At 35.8% G+C, this 18,383-nt stretch overlaps 1 protein-coding gene across 1 annotated transcript in view; it reads right to left on the minus strand.

The window, feature by feature from the left end:
* BRWD3 (bromodomain and WD repeat domain containing 3) overlaps positions 1-18,383 on the minus strand; it is a 131,285-nt gene that overhangs the window by 103,452 nt on the left and 9,450 nt on the right. Inside the window, exons 5-6 of the mRNA XM_066357703.1 lie at positions 13,380-13,530; positions 11,701-11,799 (exon numbers count right to left, since the gene is read on the minus strand). Of these exons, the coding sequence (XP_066213800.1) occupies positions 11,701-11,799; positions 13,380-13,530 (250 nt within the window). The remainder of the gene's footprint in view (positions 1-11,700; positions 11,800-13,379; positions 13,531-18,383) is intronic.

Raw genomic sequence — 18,383 nt, forward strand, 5'->3', positions numbered from 1 at the left:
CAATGAATGTATAAATAAGTGGGACATCAAATTGATCTCTCTCTCTCTCTCTGAAATCAATCAAGAAATAATAAATAATAATAACCTCAAACGAACTTTGCTAGACCAGCCTTATAAAGGGAACAAAGGACAAAGGACATTATTACTAAAAATAATGTTTTAGTATAATGCTTACAGGATCAATAAGAAATGTTTAAAATTCACTAAACAACTTCAAAACAATAAAGCAAAGTTTTCAACTTCAAAGAACTAGTAGCTATATACCTACCTCAAAGATAAACCTCAGGAATGTGGGGGTAGTGTAGAGAATGAAGCAGGAAGAGGGGTGCTTGCAGCAGAAGCTTAAGATTGAGTTAAAAACAGTACCAGGCTCAGTCAATAACTGTTAACCAAATAATAGTCTTAGGGCTTTATGTACATAAGACAGAAAAGACTATTGTTCAAGGCTCAGACTTCTTACACCACACCGATCATCATCAATATCACATTTACATAGGAAGTTTTTCAGAAAACAAGCTTTACTTAAAGAGGGTTAAAATAATCTTGTATTAGTCTTCTCTTTCATTAAAAAGTCACTTGGTTAACATTTATTTTTATTTTCATTGTAATCAGAAAATAGAATAACTCTGTTCAAAATGCAGTTGTCTTATAAGTAGAGAACAATAATAGACCAAGAAAAAACACTCTGTCAAGAACATTGTAAAGTGACTCATGAAATTCAGTGTCAATTCTAGATTTATGATGATTAGTTGTGCTTTTTGTGTCAAGCTTGGCTCAGGGTTTCCCAAAAAAGTTCTAACAATGAAACAAAGTATTATAAAGTCTTGAAAGAAGCCAGAGAGAGCAGAAATGAATGTTTAAAAAACCTGAAAACTAATAAAAGCATAAGACATCAGAATTATTTGTTTCATGGATTTGATGCTACTATGGATCAAAATAATGTTTCTGAAATCTAACTACAAAGAAGAACAGCTTTACAGCCTGTAAGGCTGATACAATTCCTACCCCATAAACTCATCCACTATACAATTTAAAAAATAAAAAAATAAAATAAAATAAATAAAAAAGAGTACAGCGGTCCCCCATCTATCGCCAGGGTTAGATTCCAGAACTCCACATGAAAGACGAAAATCCACAAAGTAGCGACCTTATACTTATTTTATTATTTATATATATTTTAAGGCTTTATAAACCCTCCCCACACTCATAAACCTTTCCCACATTGACATTAACTTTTCCCATACTTATAAACACTTCCTATGCTTATTTTACTGCAAAAATAATTAAAATAATAAATATATAAAAATACCTATATACTGCAAAATCCCACAATATAGCAAAAAAAAAAAACAAACAAAAAAAAACAAAGCAAAACAAAACACAATACAGTGAGACCACAAAAAGTGAAACGTGACATGGAGAGGGACTACTGTATTAAGTCATGCAGGCTACTACCCTGACCCTGTAGCTCAGATGGTTAGAATGTCATCGCAATAAGCCAAGGTGACATGTTCGATCCCTAGTCAGGACACACACAAGAATCAACCAATGAATGCATAAATAAATGTAACAACAAATTGAACTCTCTCTCTCCTCTCCTCACTTCTTCTTTCTCTAAAATCAATAAAGAATTTTTTTAAGTTACAAAATATTTTTAAAAAAGGTATTAAGTCCTGCAGCTTATTGATATGCACAATCATTGACTGTCTTATTGCTAAGATAATATTAAATGAGATATGGCAAAAAAAAAACCACCACAATATTTCTAATTCTATTCAGCCTTTCAGGGAAGTTTGCTTAGTATAATTTGAGAATAAATAACCTAAATTTTTCTTTTTCTTTGTTCTTTCAACCATTTAACCTGATTTGATTATTATATAGATATTTTAGATTGCCTTTTCTTCTGACTAAATAAATCTAGTTGTTTTGCATCTTCCCTCTGTAAACTGTAAATATAAACTTCTATTTCTATAAGGTACAGAGTAAAATGCAAAAAAAAATACTGAAATATTATTTTTGAATACTTTCATATATGTTGAAATCAAAAGGTAAAGGAATGACAAAGAGTCTACGGCCATACCACCCTGAACGCGCCCGATCTCGTCTGTTCTCGGAAGCTAAGCAGGGTCGGGCCTGGTTAGTACTTGGATGGGAGGAATGACAAAGAATAACGAGGAAAGGGAAAATAATATTCATAATAGAATTAAACAGAAATTCTTAATTATGTCTTACATGATGATAGTAAGACTCATAATAAAATCTGTTTTCTTTCAAATTGATAAACTAAAATTATTATTCCTGATATTAATACAATATTGATTCCAGAAATGGACACAAGGGGCTAGAAACTCATGAGCTGTATAAAACCATGTAAATGCCTTTAAGAGGGATGATTCAATTTTCATGTGGCAGCAACCATAGCACTTCCATTCATTTAAGATTTAATGAGCACTTACAATGTAGCGCATACAAACAATTGTGAGTTAATATTCCAGTTCTAATTACTTGCAGGTGTGACAACAATCCCTTGCTCCTCTACAAATACATAAATGTAATGACTTTAGATGCATCTTGTTTCATGCACAATTATGTGAGCACAAAAAGGAGGAAGGTGGTAAGTGGAGGGAAGTGAAGTACACAATAGCAAGTAAGCCCCGGAAAAACTGTGATGGGCAAGAAATAAGAAATGACATAAAATTAGGGAGGATGACAAATATCCCTGGCAAAAACTGATTCACCTCAACCGAATGAACAGTTTAAATTAGATTATTTCCTTCATATCTGAATTTATATATTAACAAATTCCCACCTCTAAGTGAATTCTGTATTGAAGTGTGACATAATAACCCATACAACGGTCAATAAGTCAAGAGCCAATAAGTGCTAAATGGAAGCTTATGGCAACATATGAATATTAATTTGACTACAGATTTAACGCAAGCCTCCTGAGCTGTATAAAGCATAAATTACAGGCCTACAATGTAAATTATAGGACGTTGCTATATGTCAAATGTACTGAAGATAAAGGGAAAATAGCTTTAACAACAGAGCTTTATAACATCATGCCCTTGACTTAGTTAAGAAAAATAAGCATGTAAATTTGTTCCTTGGGTATAATGTCAGTCGCAAACTAAAATGAATAGCCATTCTGCTGCCATTCTTTTGGATAATTTTATAAAAAATTGTTTAGAATATAATTAGCTTTCTTGAAACTTCTACCATGATGGATAATAACTATAAACTAGTTCTTGCAAATATTCACTTCAGTCATGAAATAGTTTTAAAATTACTTCTAACAAACTAGCTTAGGAGCAGAATTGTGCCAATGTGAAATTTTATTTTCAAAGTTTAGTATAACTACTACAAAGTTTCCAAAACAAACACTAATATTTAAAAGAATAAAGAAGTGATAATACTTAGTGATTATGGTGCAAGATCTCAAACAAAATTACAAATATATGTAAATATGCTCCAGGATTTCTTTTAGTGGCATTAGATATTAATACTGTTTTGAATTTGAATTTAGTGCATTTTCTTCCTCTAATGAACCAAAGTGGTACAATGAAAACTCAATCTGATCAGTCAAGCATATAGCTAACGAAATGGCATGACTGAAGAAAAAGAAAAAAGAAATAGCATGACTGGGGCTTCGACCTGTAATAATGTTAACAGGCATCTTTGTTCTTGCCCTATAGGAATTTGGAAGTTAAACTTAAGTACGCATATATTTCAAGTACTAAGGTAGTTAGTCTGAAGAACGGGATCTGGGAATTAACTCCCAAATTCCATCGCTGTGCTCCCTCGCCTCCACTTCATTAAATTACTAAGAAACACTGTTGATTAACTACAGAAAGGATAGGAACATTTGAATAAATAACTCAATACTGTGTAGAGTCCAGATAAGGTCAGAATTTTATTGTTTGGGGCCAAAAACAACTGTAAAACTTTCATTGGAAGAAAGTAGCACAATGTGATCTTTAAAGTGAGTTACAAAATCAGGAGAAAAATCTAAAGGTAGTTTCTAAGGACAAACACTGAAAACAGTCAAAGTTAAATTTATAAAATGAATCATTAGTCAATAGATATTACCAAATTATATTTTATCTATTCATTACCTAGAGAGCTGTTTACTAGTTCCTGTATTATTCTAGATGGGCTCCGTCCCATACAGTAGCTATAGCTATATGTGGTTATTCATATCAAATTACTTAAGCTTCCAAAAATGAAAAATTATTTCCTCAGATTCAATAGCCACACGTGTCTAGAGGCTACTGTTTTGGAGGTCAGATCACATGATAGAACATCTCTACATGATCGCAAATTTCTATTAGGTGGCACTATTCTACATAGAATACAGTTAAAATGAGCCCCAGAAAAAAAAAAACTGGTATAATGTCAAATATACTGGATAAAATAAATGAGACATAGATTTATGTTTTAAAAAATTGATACAAAGTAGGAGTAGAAGGAAACATCCTCAAAGTGATAAAGGACATCTACAATAATGAATGGAGAAAAATGGCCTGCTCTTCCCCAAAGATCAGGAACCAGCCTCACACCTTCTATTATTCACCATTGTGCTTGAGGCAGGCACTAGCACTTCAATAACACAAGTACACTTGAAAGCTATATAATCTTATTATCCAATATATCCCTTATGCATTTAATAAAAAGAAAAAAATTAAAAGGCAAATAAAAAAGAAAGAAAAAGAACTATAAAGTAGACAAGATTAGAAAGAAAAAAAAAACAGTACCTGTCTTCATTTGTAGACAACACAATCATCTACGAAGAGAACCCAAAGAATCTCAAAACACAAGAAAACAAGATAAAGCAAAAGAAAACAAAGCAAAACAAACAAACAAACAAAAAAAACCACCCCTTATTTAATCTGGATAATGATTTCAGCAAGGCTGATAATAAAAGAAAAAGAAATAAAAACCTTGTTTCAATTTACATCAACAAACAACTGCACATTGAAATGATAAAATACACAACTTAAAATAGCATAAAAAAACATGAAATCCTTAGAGAAAAACTTCACAATAGATATGCAAGACCTGTATACTGTACTGAAAACTATAAAATACTGCTGTGAGAAACTAAAGACCAACTAAACAATGAAGAATTGTACTATGTTCCTGGATTGGAAGGCTCATGTTAAAATGTTAATTTTCCCCAAATTGATCTGTAGATTCAATATAATCCCAAGTAAAATCTTAGTTGCTTTTTTTGGGTAGAAATTGAGAGGATCATTCTAAAACTATACATTGCAGGGGGGTGAGTGGAGACAGAAGGGGCTGGAGGGGGCATAAATGGTGATGAAAAATCATTTGACTTGAGGTGTTAAACACACAATACAATTGATGTATTGAGAGATGATGTATTGTAGAATTGTACATGTAAAACCTATATAATTTCATTAACCAATATCACCATAATAAATTCAATAAAAATTAAAATAAGAAATTAAAATAAAAATAAAATTATACATTACAGGTAGGAATATAAAATAGGTTTGTCATTTTCAAAATGATTTAGCAGTTTCTTAAAAAGTTAAACCTCTACTTACTGTGTGATCTAAATCTCAATACCTAGATATTTACCCAAGAGAAATGAAAACAGACACTCATGCCAAAACCTGTACAAAAATGTTTATAGCAGCTTTATTTATAATAGCCAATATCTGAAACTACCCAAATGTCTAAGAATTGATGAATGGACAAGCAGACTGTGGAATATTCATACAGTGGAATACTATATACTTGGTAATAAAAAGAAATGTTTATAAAAATTCCTTTAAAAAGTATGATACATGAAATGTGCATGGATTTTTAAAAAAATAGTTCTAAGTAATATTAGACATGAAAGTTTATATACTGTATAATTTCACTTAGATTTAAAAAGAAGGCAAAAGTACAATGACAAAGATTTCTGGGAGTTAAGGGAGGGGTATGGGACTGAATGCAATGAGACCTGAAGGAAATTTAGGGGTGATAGAAATGTTCTACATTGTTATTATGCTGGTAGCTATTATTTGAATTATACTGCAATATACTTGACTTAATAAATAAAAAGAATGTGTCTAATCCTCAATCTTTGTAGCTCCTTAAGTGTGTATCTATTATATCAAGGAAGTATGGTGACATCTGACCATTAAATGGTTTAGAAATAGACCGCATAAAGCAAGCAGTATAACTCATGCCAGTCACTTACCTCTATGGGCTTTGGGTTTTTCTGCTGTAAATCAGGGTTTACAACCAAGCTTCCCAAAACTCTGTGCCCAGAAAACTTTCAGAATGTTACAGGTACTCTTGGAAAAGGATTTCCATGTCAGGTTAGAAAATGCTCCTCATAGGTAATTTACAATGCCACTTTAGCATATGAAACACTCTGAGTAGACCTACATACATTCATTTTTTTTTCTTTTTTCTTTCTTTTTGAGAGAAAGTGACAAACACAGACAGGGAGAGAGATGAAAAGCATCAACTTGTCATTGTGGAACTTTAGTTGCTCACAGATTGCTTCTCATACATGCCTTGATGGGGAGGGGGCTCCAGCCAAGCCAGTGACCTTGGCCTCAAGCCAGTGACCTTTGGGCTCAACCCAGCGACCATGGGGTCATGTCTATGATCCCATGCTCAAGCTGGCAACTTGGGGTTTCAAACCAGGGTTCTCAGCACCCCAGGCCGAGGCTCTATCCAGTCTGCCACCACCTGGGCAGGCATTTTCTTCATATTCTTTAAACTCAGTGTCTCTCACATTTACTTGACCAAATATCTCTTTTATCAAGAAGTAGTGTTATTAAAGTTCTTTATACTTCTTATATTTCTTTGACAGACTTCCAAGATATACCTTCTTGTTTAATTTTATTTACCGTGGAGAACTATAAGACTGATTTTAAAGCAGCTGTGGATAACAGTACCCCACAATGAAAAAACTGTCTCAAGTCAAAATGTTAAAATACCTCATATTTATCTTGCTTAGCTTCCTAGCCAACTCTGCTGCATTTTCATCATGTTATGCATTCTAAATCTTGGCTAGTATACAGTAGTTCCCCCTTATATGCAGTTTTGCTTTCTGCAGTTTCAGTTACCTATGTCAACCATGGTCTGAAAATATCAAATGGAAAATTCCAGAAACAATTTATTTTAACAGAATCTTTTTTTTTTTTTAACGGAGACAGAGAGAGTCAGAGAGAGGGATAGACAGGGACAGACAGACAGGAACGGAGAGAGATGAGAAGCATCAATCATTAGATTTTCATTGCATGTTGCTGCACCTTAGTTGTTCATTGATTGCTTTCTCATATGTGCCTTGACTGCGGGCCTTCAGCAGACTGAGTAACCTCTTGCTCGAGCCAGCGACCTTGGGCTCAAGTTGGTGAGCTTTTGCTCAAATTAGATAAACCCGCGCTCAAGCTGGCAACCTCGGGGTCTCAAACCTGGGTCCTTTTGCATCCCAGTCCAAGGCTCCATCCACTACGCCACCGCCTAGTCAGGCTCCAGAAACAATTTATAAGTTTTAAAACAAGTGCTGCTTGAGAAACTTGATAATCTCTCACTGTCCTGCCCCATCCCACCCAGGACACAAATCATTACTTTTTCCAGCGTATACACACTGTATACACTTGCCTGCCCCTTAGTAATTTAGTAGGGTCTAGGTTATCAGATTGACTGTCCTGGAATCATAGTACTTGTATTCAAGTAACCCTACTTTACTTAAAAATGACCCCAAAACAAGAGTAGTAATGCTAGCAATTCAGATATGCCAAAGAGAAACCATATATTGCTTCCTTTAATTAAAAGCTACGTAACTATAAGAAAAACACAGTATGTATGCAGATACATATATACACACATATATATGGTTCAATGCTATCTGCAGTTTCAGGCATGTATTGGAAATCTTCGAAGGTATCCCACATGGACAACAGGGGACTAATGTACTATATAAAATATATATATTGACTGAATTACCTCTGTTGTAATAGCTCCTTCCCAAATAACATGGTAGATTTAAGGCTGTGAAAGCATTTCCTGACCAGTGGTGGCACAGCTGATAAGAGTTTCAACCTGGGACACTGAGGTCCCAGGATCGAAACCCCAAGGTCTCCAGCTTGAGCACAGGATCACCAGATTGACTTCAGGATCATGGACATGATCCCAAGGTTGCAGGCTTGAGCCCAAAAGCTGCCACCTTGAGTATGGAGTCACTGGCTTGGTTTGAGCCCCCCACAGTCAAGACACATATGAGAAAGCAATCAATGAACAACCAGAGAACACAGAAAAAGGCCATGTGAAGATGGAGGCAGAGACTGAAACGATGCAGCTACACAACAAGGAATACCAGAATTACCAGGAGCCACCACAAGAAGCTGGAAGAGGCGAGAAAAGATCTTCCCCTCGAGCCTTGGAAGAAAACACAGCCCTGTTAACACTTAATTTCAGACTTCTAGTCTCTAGAACTATGAGACAATTAACTACTGTTGTTTCAAGCCACCACAATTTTTGGAAATTTCTTTATGGCAACACTAGGAAACTAATATATCACCCAACTGTGGTCAACCAGGCTGGGTCTACCACATTCTCACAGAGGGTGAGGAGGGAAGTCTTTCGAGGTGGGTGGTCCTGCCCTCATGGAGCTCCTGGTCTAGGAGCCTTTCCTGGTCTTCAAGGACCACACAGGACAAGCACACCCAACCCAGGTACCACCTAGGTCCATCCCCCACCCCATGTCGACACACACCATTAACTGCCTACCCAGCTGGTGAAGGATGTGTGGGTTTTCTAGAAGACTAGTTAAAGGAAAAAATGGGTCCCTCTATGTGAGAAGGTCTAGGCAAGCAAATGTAGTAGTTCAAGACAAAGGCTTTGGTGTCCTTCCATTTTAAAAGTTGGTTTGTTTGTTTTTTACAGAGACAGAGAGAGAGTCAGAGAGATGGATAAACAGATAGGAATGGAGAGAGATGAGAAGCATCAATCATCAGTTTTTCATTGAGAGACCTTAGTTGTTCATTGATTGCTTTCTCATATGTGCCTTGACCGTGGGCCTTCAGCAGACCGAGTATCCCCTTGCTCAAACCAGATGAGCCCACGCTCAAGCTGGTGACCTCGAGGTCTCGAACCTCAGTCTTCCGCATCCCAGTCCGACACTCTATCCACTGCACCACCGCCTGGTCAGGCTCCATTTTAAAAGTTTTAATTACACCCATTCCAGTCTGATCTGTGGTGGTGCAGTGAAGAAAGCGTTAACCTTGAATACTGAGGTTGCTGGTTCGAAACCCTGGGCTTGCCTGGTCATGGTACATATGAGAAGCAACTACGAGTTGACGCTTTCTAATCCCCACCCCCTTCACTCTCTCCTCTCTCTAAAATCAATAAATAAAATTTTTAAAAAATTAAAAAATAAAATAATTATACCCATCCCAAAGGTAGAAAGAACAAATGACAACAATAATAAAAGAACTCAGGGTTTAAATCCCAGCTCTGCCACTTACTTGCTGTGTGACTCTGAGCAAGTTATTAAAAAAAAAAAGTCAATGAATGAGCAAACACAGTGATGTAACTACGAGCTGATGTTTCTCATCCCTTCCTCAAAAAAAAAAAAAAAAAAAAAAAAAAAAGAGATTTTGAAAGCATCAATGCCAGGGACAATAAAATTTCTTAGCAATTAATATAAGAATAAAAAAGTGACCTAAGTCGGAATGTAAAGTGTATGTTCTACAAAACAAAACCAACAGTTTTTTTATATGTATGAGTAGTTAAAATTACTTTTCGAAAAGAAAGAATGGAGAAACATTGAAAGCCTAACACTCTAAAGGCTGTTCTTTGGCACCTCACATGGGACCACTGAAGAAAGTATAAAGCATTGGAAATAATATTGACAATGTGGCTAACAATATAAAATTTCTGCCATAAATAATAAAATCTATAGAAATTAAATTGAATAAATTTTAAGTAAAAAAGTGAATACTGGAATGTAAAAAAAGCTACCCTTGAAAATGAAAAAAGTTTAAAACACCACGTCCAATTAGACCCAACCTAGTAGACTATTTTTCCCAGTAATATCCAGGTAATGAAAGAGTATTATTAGCAATATACATCAAAATATCCAATTTACTTTAATAAACCTTATGAATCTTTATCACTGATTTGTCTAAATACATTTTAAAATTATTTCTAGTCTAAATTTATTCAATCTCTCAGGGTAAATAAGTTCTTTTTAGGTTCCAGAATCCCCTCCTCCGCAATAGGTGAAAATCTACAAAGTAGCAACCTCATGTTTATTTTATTATTTTTATATATTTTAAGGCTTTATAAACCCTCCCCACTCTTATAAACCTTTCTATAAGCTATATTCCTTTAAAAAAGTATTTTTACTTTTTATATATTTTAAGGCTTTATAAACCCTCCCCACTCTTATAAACCTTTCTATAAGCTATATTCCTTTAAAAAAGTATTTTTACTTTTTAATTTGAATTTAAGAAATATTCTTAAGGCACTGTATAAAATAATTTTCTAAAAGAATAAAAAAAATAGGGAAGCAGAGTGACAGTTACTCATCTAGATGCTTGTTTTTGCACCTTCTATAAGTTAACTAACTTTATTATAAATGGTGCTATAGCTAGATCTGCTTGAGAATCTTTTTTTAAATTTTATTAATTTATTTTAGAGAGGTGAGGGGGGGGGGAAGAGAGGAGGAGGGAAGGAACAAGAAGCATCAACTCCCATATGTGCCTTGACCAAGCAAACCTGGGTTTTCAAACTGGTGATCTCAACATTCCAGGTGGACACTTTATCCACTGCGCCACCAAAGGTCAGGCAAGAACCTTCACTAATATTTTTTATAGTAATGCCAGAGAAAACTCAGAAGTATTCTAAATGGGACATGTGAATTTAATAAAATGGAAGTGTTAAACGTTATTTCTTATATTAATAAAGACAAAATTTATAACAGTAATGGGAGCAAGGAGATATAAGCAGTAGGTACTTTTGTTTCCTTCTGAAAGCTGTATTTAAATAGTCATGTAAAATCTTTGAGCTCATCACATAGATATGTAAGTAGACATCCATATGGTTAAAAATACCTGTAGTATATAAAAATCAAAGGATGGGAGGGAGGAAGGTAGGGAGGGTTGATTAAATTTGCTTTAGGTAAAAATGTTTTTAAAAATTAGAACCCACCATTAAACTCTTCAAGAATGCAAGCAGTTTGTTTGTACTTCAAATTTAATTCTAGCCTGACCAGGCAGTGGCGCAGAGGACAGAGCATCGGACTGGGATGTGGAGGACCCAGGTTCGAGACCCCCGAGGTCACCAGCTTGAGCGAGGTCACCAGCTTGAGTGCGGGCTCATCTGGTTTGAGCAAGGCTCACCAGCTTGGACCCAAGGTCACTGGCTCGAGCAAGGGGTCACTCGGTCTGCTGAAGGCCCATGGTCAAGGCACATATGAGAAAGCAATCAATGAACAACTAAGGTGCCGCAATGAAGAATTGATGCTTCTCATCTCTCTCTGTTCCTGTCTGTCTGTCCCTATCTCCCTCTCTCTGACTCTCTCTGTCTCTGTAAATAAATAAATAAATAAATAAATAAATAAATAAATAAATAAATAAATTCTAGTACCTATTTTTGACTTCATAATGAGATCAGAAAGCAACATATCAAGAATATGTTTACATAACTCAAGTGGACATTACTCACCCACATTCGGGGGTTTCACATAGTTCACAGGTAGCTCTGGAGGTCTGCCTCTATGCAGAGCTGCGAAAGCAGACCCATTCCATAGTGTACTCTTGCAGTCTATACAAAAAGATTCAAATGTTAGGGCTTAGGTTCCAGAATCCCCTCCTCCACAATGGGTGAAAATCTACAAAGTAGCAACCTCATGTTTATTTTATTATTTTTATATATTTTAAGGCTTTATAAACCCTCCCCACTCTTATAAACCTTTCTCACACTATTAACCTTTCTCACACTCTCTTTATATTGTTTTCAATTTCTTAGGTTAGAAAATGCTTATTTTAACACAAAAATAATTAAAATAATATATAAAAATACCTGTATACTGCAAAATCCTGCGATACAGTGAAAAATCCATGATTAAAAATTAGATAATTGAAAAATACGCGACAGAGTGAAACCACGAAAAGTGAACTGCAATATGACGAGGGATGACTGTATTCCTAATTCAACTTTGAAACAAAAATATTCTACCACTTTCTTAAATGCTTCCAAATTAATTGAAAATAGAAATTTCCTTAAATTACAAAATAAGATGTTTAAACACTGGTATCATTTATTCAACTACTTATACTTGTAAATTAGGATTTTTAAAAAACATGATGCAGCTTTGCCAGTTGGCTCAGCAGTAGAGCATCAGCCTAGCACATGGAAGTAACGGGTTTGATTCCTGGCCAGGGCACACAGGAGAAGAGCCCATCTGCTTCTCCACCCCTCCCCCTCTCCTTCCTCTTTATCTCTCTCTTCCCCTCCCGCAGCCAAGGCCCCACTGGAGCAAAGTTGGCTCAGGCACTGAGGATGGCTCCATGACCTCCACCTCAGGCACTAGAATGGCTCTGGCTGCAAGGGAGCCAATGTCCCAGATGGGCAGAGCATAACCCTCTGGTGGACATGCTGGGTAGATCTTGGTCCGGCGCATGCGGGAGTCTGTCTGTATGCCTCCCCACTTCTAACTTCGGAAAAATACAAAAATAAAAAATAAAAAAAATAAAAAACACAAAAAAACATGATGCTAATAAAACAAAAATAAATTTGTTGCTAGAACTGAAATATTCGTTACACTAAGAGGAAATCTTAACACCTAATTTCACATTACTAGTTTATATATTTTACATATTGGGATTCCATGTAAAAATTTGAGAAAAGTCTATGAAAGGCTGAAATACTGGAGGAGAGAAACTGCTATTCAACAGTTACTTACGGGTTGATATTTTGTTTAAATATTTTCAATTCTAGTTTTACATATCATTATTTTCATTTACTTGTTATATAATATTCATGTGATCAGGATGATATTAAGACTCATAAAGACTGAGAACATTAAAATGTAATTTATGCTGTACTAATAGAGCAGGAATCTTTTGAGATCTCTATTTCATGGAATTACAAAGATTTTATATCCTTTGCTTGTATGGTATTAATTGTTTTACAAAAAAGAGGAGCTCCTTTTAGGCCTTAAACATTTACTTGTACACTAAGAAAATAAAACAATATTGGTAAAATAAGAAAACCTAGGAGAAAAAAAAAAAAGAAAAGAAAAAACCTAGAAGAAAAACAGTATTTAGAAAAGCATGGAAACATTTACTTAATATAAAAATATGCTGCTCTCCACTCCTTCATCGAAGAACTGAAAATCTTACCTTTGGCATCCCGTAACAGAGATTGCCGACCAACACCTAGCAAAGTCTGTACCCCAGGAACACTCTGAGGGATCTCCTTATCTAATAAGGGACCAATCCGCTCACAAATTTTAAGGAGGTAGTCCGGAGGAATGTGTGCATTGGCTGCCACCTAAAAAGCATAAATAAAACACAGGAAAATAAACTTCTTTAAAAACATTAATTGTTTCCATTACCAAACTGTTCCATCAAGAAGCCAAGTACAGTTTTAAAACACAAAATCAGTAAAATGTTTTAAGTACACTGCTCACAAAAATTAAGGGATATTTTATAGCTTCATATTCATTTTGAAATATCCCCTAATTTTTGTGAGCAGTATAGTTACTATGTCAACCAACTTTAAGATATAGCTACAAGTATCTAACACGTTTAAATAATATGACATTTAAAGGACATGACACTCTTAGCTTACTTTTAAATACCTTTATTAAGTAATTTGCTTAGCTGTTAATCTTATGAAATAAGGCCTACCAAACAGCAAAAGTGAGTATGCCTAAAATCAAAAAAGTACAAAGATGGGTGAAGTGTACCATACTTGATATATCTAGTACTAATGGTCAAGAATCTGAGGATTTAGATTCTATTTAAATGATAAAAATATAAACAAAGGTATTACTTTCATCAAAATTAATCTCTATAGAAAACACACTTCTTAATAAAGCAGAATTGTTTTTCCTAAAATAGCTAGTTTACAAAAGAACATCAAATGATCTTATAAACACCATGCTCTAAACAACTAAGTTGTGTACTTTAATTTCATTGCAATGTCAATGGTTTTTAAAACACACAAGTAAATTTCTGGAGCTACTTAAGATGTTACTGAGACAATAAAACATAACTATTTTTCATTTTTTTTTATCTAAGCTAATGTTCAAGTTCCTGATGTATTTCAAAAAATAATTTTGTAAATCATCCCTAGTGATCACCAGAAGACAAAAGGTATGTTTGATAAATATATGATCACTGAATCATGAATGAATAAAAACCAAAGTAAAATCTTGCAATGTAAAGCCTATTATAAGCAATATTATATAATTTAATAAAGAAAAACCATTAAATTCTCTTATCAGGGTGCCTTTCTGTTTTCTTAGGAAACAGGTCAATGGTCCACAATCTAACATGCATTCAGAATTCCTGGAATAATTGATTCCATTGTGATTTTCAAAAATGACTTCCTGCCTGACCAGGCAGTGGTGCAGTGTACAGAGCATCAGCCTGGGTTGTTGAGGACTCAGATGTGTAAGCTCGAGGCTGCCAGCTTGAGCCCTGGGCTCATATGACTTGAACATGAGCTCACGAGCTTGAGTGAGGGGTTACTGGCTTGAGCATAGGGTCATAGCCATGATCCCACGGTTGCTGGCTTGAGCCCAAATGTCTCTGGCTAGAAACCTAAGGTCACTGGCTTAAGCAAGGGGTCACTCGCTCTGATGAAGCCCCCTGGTCAAGGCACATAAGAGAAAGCAATCAATGAACAACTAAGGTGCGCAACTATGAGTTGATGCTTCTCATCTCTCTCCCTTCCTGTTTGTCTGTCCCAGTCTTTCTCTCTCCTCTCTCTCTCTCTCAAAAAAAAATATTTTTTTTTCTGTGCACTATCTTTGTAAGTCCCTGCAAAAAAAATATTTTCATCTACCCAAATAACTGAGGCCTAAGCAACTGGCATGATGCTCAGGAATGGCAACTTAGCCTGATTATTTTAAATATACATCTATTAGGTTTATCTTCTGGGCTGGAACAAAGGATCAAGTATATTCTTTCATTAATTTCTCATTATCTCTGGTTTTGTTTTCCAAGAAAATAACTGCACAGTTCCAGCACTTCGGCAGCAGTTGGAAGGGAACCAGGGACAAATGGGAAGGAACAGTCCTGTCAGTCATCATGGCAAAAGCTGGAAAGGGATAGCTTTCTGTCAGACAAAAGCACTGGCAGAAGCTATGGTTCCTTTTCTGATGCCCCATCACCACACATACACAGAGCCCACAGGTGGATGCCGTATCCAAACTTCCATCAACCAGGCTCACACTGTTCACCCGCCTAGGTGATTCCCTGAGATCTCACCTCACACAGCTTGCGGGCCCAACCAAGCCATTTTCAGTGGCTTTTCCATATAGATGGCCTCTCTTGGCTCATGCTTTGTACTTCCCTAAAAATCTCTCAAACAGGCTGCATCTGGCCTCTGCATACCCTGTGTGCCCCTTGTTAAGTGGCCCTAGGCCTGGAACTAGTGTCTGCAGCCTTAGTTCATAGCTTAGAATCTCACAGGCACCACAAATCCCAGCACAAGCAGCAGTCATCTGTACATTGCCCTGTAGCTTGCTCCAAGTGGCACCAGGCACAGCACAGGCAGTGGCTGACCTTGTACCTCTCAGGAGGTCCCAGAACCAGTGTACCTGTTGGACAAGTTCAGACCATGAATATGTCTGAGTACAATCTTACTACCTCCAAGCAACACACTCAGGAGGCAGGACTCAGAGAGCACCAAAGCCCCACTTAAGCAAGTCCTGCTCCACAAGGTTAACTCCTGCACAGCAGCTCATCTGCTATAGTTGCAGCTAGTTCACAAAATTGATCAGCCTGGAGAGTCAGTCCCTCTCAGTGATGCCAATAGCAAATAAGGCTCAACCACAACAGGCAGTGCATACAACCACACAGGTGTGTACCTGGAGCACCCAGCTCAGTTGAATGGGAAGGCTGTGTCACTGGGTCTACAGGACACCTACTAAAAAAGTCCTCTCTACCAAGAATGGGAGATGTACCTAATACATAGAAACAAACACAGGGAACCAGCCAATAAACAGAGACAAAAAAATACCTCCCAAATGGAAGAACAGGAGAAATCTCCAGAAAAATAACTAAACAAAATAGAGGGAAGTAATCTATCAGATACAGAGTTCAAAACAATGGTTACAAGAATCCTCAAACCTGACTGGGCAGTGGCACAGTGGACAGAGCATTGGACTGGGATGTGGATGACCCAAGTTCGAGACCCTGAGGTCGCCAGCTTGAGCGCGGGCTCATCTGGTTTGAGCAAAAGCTCACCAGCTTGGACCCAAGGTTGCTGGCTTGAGCAAGGGGTTACTCGGTCTGCTGCAGCCTCACGGTCAAGGCACATATGAGAAAGCAATCAATGAACAACTAAGGTGTCGCAACAAAAAAGTAATGATTGATGCTTATCATCTCTCTCTGTTCATGTCTGTCTGTCCCTATCTGTCCCTATCTCTGACTCTCTCTCTGTCTCTGAAAAAAAAAGTGCTCAAGAAACTTAGTGATAACTTCAACCAAAAAAATAATAAGTATAAAAAGGTCATAGAAACCACAGAAAAGAACCAGTCAGAAATGAAGGATACACTAACTAAAATGAAGAATAATTTACAAGGAATCAATAGTAGAGTACATCAAGCTGAGAACGAAATCAGAAATTTGGAATATAAGGAAGCAAAAAAACACCTAATCAGAACAACTAAAAGAGAAAAGAATCCCCTCCCCCCAATAAAAAGAAGCTTAAGAAGCCTCTGGAACAACTTCAAGCTTACCAACATTCGCATCATGGGGATGCCAGAAAGAGAAGAGAGAGAGCAAGAATTGAAAATCTATTTGAAAAACTAATGTGGAAAACTTCCCTAACTGGGTGAAGGAAAAAGACATACAAGTCCAGGAAGCACAGAAAGTCCAAAACAAGATAAATCCAAAGAGGCCCACACCAAGACACATCACAATTAAAAGGCAAAAGCAGCAAGAGAAAAGCAGTCCACTGCTTACAAGGGAGCTCTTATAAGATTCAGCTGATTTCTCAACAAACTTTGCAGGCCAGAAGAAAGTGGCCAGAAATATTCAAAGTGATTAAAAGGACCCACAACCAAGATTACTCTACCTAGCAAAGCTATCACCTAGAATTGAAGGACATATAAAGAGCATCCCAGACAAGAAAAAGGTAAAGGAGTTCATCATCACCAAACCAGTATTACATAAAATGTTACATAAGGTCTTTTTTAAGAAGAAATAAAAATATGAACAATAAAATGCAATAAATACATATCTATTAACAAGTACACCTGAAAAACAAAATAAAGCCTTGGCTAGTTGGCTCAGTGAATAGAGTGTTGGCCAGGCACCTGGTTGTTGTAGATGTAATGTACAACATAGTGAAGATACGCAATAATATTCTAATATCTGTGTATGGTGTCAGATGGGTACAAGATTTATCAGGATGAACATTTAGTAAGTTACATAATGTCTAATCACTGGGTTGTACACTGAAAATAATATAACATTGTATGATTACTGTAATTAAATAAAAAATTATTTTAAAAAGTAATAAAATGTTGGTTAATACATCAGCAATAATTTTTAAAAACAATCATTAACTAAGCAACTAAAACAAGCTTTTTCTACTTCTCAACTCTCCTGTTGAAGATTTATATTATAAACTATTCAATAAACTTCACAAGTTTAACTTTCAACCTGTACAACAGAAAATTGCTCAATTCCTAAGTATATTGTTCTAAAATCAATAAAAATTTGATTATGAAACAGTACTACAGAAACATAGAGATTCTATAAACACAATGGCAATAATAACTTTTCAATTTGAACCTGCTAGCTTCTCCTTTAAACAATATTAGCAAGTTACCAAACTATATCACCACAGTTCTTGCAATAATAGTTTTTTTCTAAATCAAACTTCAGGACTTATAAGTGATAGCTAATATTAACTTTAATCTATTTGCATTATTAAAGCTGGAACTTTTAAAAGGTGATCTTTTTAGGCATAGTAACTCTTAACTACCCTTCCTAGAATTATATAGGAATATAATATAAAATAAAATATGAAAAGTATGCATTAAAATATTCTATGAAATTTGTGGTTTAATATTATAATCCACACTTTTGTATTAAAGCTCAAATACTCCATTTCCAGTTATTTAACCTCATTTCTCTCTCTGTGCTATAATGGCCAACAAGTAA

Source organism: Saccopteryx leptura, chromosome X (assembly GCF_036850995.1).
Source record: "Saccopteryx leptura isolate mSacLep1 chromosome X, mSacLep1_pri_phased_curated, whole genome shotgun sequence".
Lineage (NCBI taxonomy): Eukaryota > Metazoa > Chordata > Mammalia > Chiroptera > Emballonuridae > Saccopteryx > Saccopteryx leptura.